This window comes from Terrapene carolina, unplaced genomic scaffold (genome assembly GCF_002925995.2).
Source record: "Terrapene carolina triunguis isolate 2854851 unplaced genomic scaffold, T_m_triunguis-2.0 Scaffold24701, whole genome shotgun sequence".
Taxonomy (NCBI): Eukaryota; Metazoa; Chordata; order Testudines; family Emydidae; genus Terrapene; species Terrapene triunguis.
The window spans coordinates 1-3,393 of NW_020689052.1; the positions used below are offsets into that span (position 1 = coordinate 1).

General features: G+C 65.7%; 1 protein-coding gene across 1 annotated transcript; it reads right to left on the minus strand.

Moving 5' to 3' along the window:
* Positions 1 to 243: 243 nt before the first annotated feature.
* On the minus strand, positions 244 to 3,181 carry LOC113408820 (microtubule-associated protein RP/EB family member 3-like). The gene is made up of 3 exons (XM_026662234.2): positions 2,964 to 3,181; positions 1,523 to 1,650; positions 244 to 531 (listed from the first exon to the last, which is right to left on the minus strand). The coding sequence occupies exons 2-3, from the start codon at positions 1,641 to 1,643 to the stop codon at positions 317 to 319; spliced, it is 336 nt and encodes a 111-aa protein (XP_026518019.1). The 5' UTR covers positions 1,644 to 1,650; positions 2,964 to 3,181; the 3' UTR covers positions 244 to 316.
* Positions 3,182 to 3,393: the final 212 nt, after the last annotated feature.

A 3,393-nucleotide genomic window follows, 5' to 3' on the forward strand; every position in this document is an offset into this window, starting at 1 on the left:
GGCTGGCAGAGGGAGGCTGGCAGGCAGGCACGCACAGGGGTTCTGGCGGGGGTGGCTGGCAGGTTCCGGGGGGGAGGCTGGTTGTCACGGGGTGGGGGGGAGGCTGGTGCTTCTGCCTTGTCCATACTCGCCTCAGGCTTCCAGCTGGGCTCCCCACCCCCCGATCTCTGACACCGGGGTCCCCACATTCCAGGGGTGACTGACCCCCGGCACGCGGCTCAGCACCTGGCAGGGCAGTCAGGAGAGGGGGCCCAGCCCCCCCGCCAAGCCGTATGGCCCCCAAGTGACTGGGGCAGAGGGTGAGCAGTCCAGGCCCTCAGGCCAGTCCAGCCGGCCGGGTCCCCCGGGGGCCGACCCCCAGGGTGGATGGGGGGCAGGGACCCACCTTGTCCACCCCCATCTTCTTGAAGGCAGCCTGGAGCACCTTGAAGTTGTGGATGAATTCGTGCTCCAGCTTGGCCTGGAACTTCACCTTGCGCAGGTGCACGCAGCCCGGGAACAGCATGTCCATGAACTGGCAGTAGGCAGCACCTGCGGGCACAGGGCTGCCCACTTTCTAATTGCACAATACCAACCCCCTGCCCCGCCCCTTCTCTGGGGCCCCGCCCCTGCTCACTCCTTCCCCCTCCCTCCATTGCTCGCTCTCCCCCTCCCTCACTCACTTTCACTGGGCTGGGGCAGGGGGTTGGGGTGCAGGAGGGGGCTCAGGGCTGGGGAGGGGGTGGGACCAGGGATGAGGGGTTGGGGTGCAGGAAGGGGCTCTGGGCTGGGGGGTTGGGGTGCAGGAGGGGGCTCAGGGCTGGGGATTGGGGGGCAGGAGAGGGTTCAGAGTCCCAGTGGCACTTACTGCGTCTCCCAGGAAGTGGCTGCCAGGTCCCTGCAGCCCCTAGGCACATGGGCGGCTGGGGAGGTGCCATGCACTGCCCTCCTGCCCGCTGGCGCTGCCCCCGCAGCTCCCATTGGTTGCAGTTCCCAGCCAATGAGAGCTGCAGAGCCGGCACTTGGGGCGGGGGCAGCGTGTGGTGCCTCCCTGGCCGCCCATGTGCCCAGGGGCTGCAGGGACCTGGCGGCTGCTTCCGGGAGCTGCGTGGAGCCAGGGCAGGTAGGGAGCCTGCATTAGTCCCGGGTCCTGGCTGTGCTGCTGCCTGGACTTTTAACAGCCGAGTCGGCAGTGCCAACGGGAGCCGCCAGGGTCCCTTTTTCACTGGGTGTTCTGGTCAAAAACTGGACACCTGGCAACCCTATGCAGGCAGCATGGGCACAGGGCACCTGGCACCTGCCAGGAACGGCCCAGCTCTGCCGACGCCCCCCCAGCCCCTGGATCCCGGCCCTGGGCCCCCCCTTGCCCTGCAGCCCCTGGCAGGGACAGGGCAGGGGTTGGGGACTCAGCCACCCCAGAGGGCACCTCTCCCCAGCTGGGCCAGGGCAGGGGCTGGGCTGGCCAGGGGGCACCTCTCCCCGGCTGGGCCCCTCCTCTCCTGGCCCCTAGAGCGGTCCGGGTCAGGCCTCCGGGCGCCCCTACCTGAGCAGAGCTGTTCGATCTTGGTGTAGTTGAGGTGCAGGGAGTCGTTGACCCAGGCCAGCATGTCATGGCGACTCAGGTTCTCGCTGGTCACGGATGTGGAATACACATTGACGGCCATGCCCCAGCTGGTGCAGAGAGAGACGGGTCATGGCCGGCTCAGCGACCCACCCCCTTCCCCCGGCCCAGCGCCGCTCCCAGTGGGCAGCGTCGGCCTGGGTCGCCTGCCACCCATCTGGGCTCAGGTGTGACGTGTCCCCAGGAAACACTAGGGGGCCCGGGGGCACCGGATGCTGGGCTGTGCAGGGCCACGGGCACACGCAGTCCCTGCTGGGGGCAAAGCATGCCAGGGGCTGGGGGCACACGCAGTGCCCTGCCGGCTCCCCCCGAAAGCAGAACGCCACCAGGCTGCACCCCACAAGGAGCAGCGAGGGGCGGGGGTGCCCACGGAGCCCCCTTGGAAGCAGGCGCTGGGAGCAAGCGCCCCATGCGATGGAAAGGGCCAAGGGATGGGTGAGGGGTGTGCACGGCCGGGTCTCAGCCCTGTATGGCAGCGTATCCTAGTGCCCTCCACCCCACAGCACAGCGCCCCACCCAGCCCCCGCCCCACAGCCCAGCCCCCCACCAAGCCTCTGCCCCACAGCCCAGCCCCCCACCCAGCCCCCGCCCCACAGCACAGCCCCGCCCCGAGCCCCCGCCCCACAGCCCAGCCCCCCACTGAGCCTCAGCCCCACAGCACAGCCCCCCACTGAGCACCCTATTCTCAGCACTGGGTCTGAGGGGACAGCACCCCCTAGTGCAGCGGTTCCCAAGCTGGGGTCTGCAGACCCCAGGGGGCTGCATTGCTTACCAATGAAAGCGACACACCCACCAGTTCTGTTTGCACGACACAGTCCCAGCGCACGAACAACCCCGCGGCGCTCACCACGCTGCACGTTCCCTGTCGCACGAACAGCCCCGCGGCGCTCACCGCGCTGCACATTCCCTGTTGCACAAACAGCCCCGCGGCGCTCACCGCACTGCACGTTCCTGTCGCACAAACAGCCCCGAGGCGCTCACCGCGCTGCACGTTCCTGTCGCACAAACAGCCCCGCGGCGCTCACCGCGCTGCATGTTCCCTGTCGCACGAACTGCCCCGCGGCGCTCGCCACGCTGCACGTTCCCTGTCGCACGAACAGCCCCGCAGAACTCACTGCGCTACACGTTCCTGTCGCACAAACAGCCCCGCGGCGCTCACCGCACTGCACATTCCTGTCGCACAAATAGCCCCGCAGAACTCACCGCGCTACAAGTTCCTGTCGCACGCACAGCCCCGTGGTGCTCACCGCACTGCACGTTCCTGTCGCACTAACAGCCCTGCGGCGCTCACTGCACTGCACGTTCCTGTCGCACTAACAGCCCTGCGGCGCTCACTGCACAAGCGTCAGCGTAAAACACTCACTGCCTGGGACAGCAAATCAGAAGCAATGTCCATTTTTTGCTGAGACGTCTGGCGGTGGAAGTGGAACATATTTGTACCACGTGTGAGCAAATTACATTAAAATGGAGACTTTTTAAAAGGCCCTAATTCTAGTCCTGCTAGTTGTGCTGAAGCCAAGGCCAAGGAGGAAACAGGTGAAGACCAGCCCGTTTGAGGCCAGTGACACTGAGTTTGGTGTTATGGAATTTAGCGATGGACGAGCGCAATGCCTCGTATGCTTACAGATCCCATCAAACTGAGCAGTGAACCCCAGCTCCCAGCAAGGCCCTGCAGTATAAAGATAAATCCAGAGACTTTTTCCAACGAAAGAGCGAGGGATACAATCCACAGAAAACTCAAATGACAAACAGAACATCGGTTCCTGGCAAGGCTCTGAAAGCGTCTTTCTTTC

Excerpts from the sequence above, each read along its gene's own strand:
- LOC113408820 (XM_026662234.2), bottom strand. The coding sequence starts at position 1,643 with ATGGCCGTCAATGTGTATTCCACATCCGTGACCAGCGAGAACCTGAGT. Across the intron at positions 532-1,522 it reads GATCGAACAGCTCTGCTCAG|GTGCTGCCTACTGCCAGTTC; the intron begins GTAGGGGCGCCC and ends CTGTGCCCGCAG.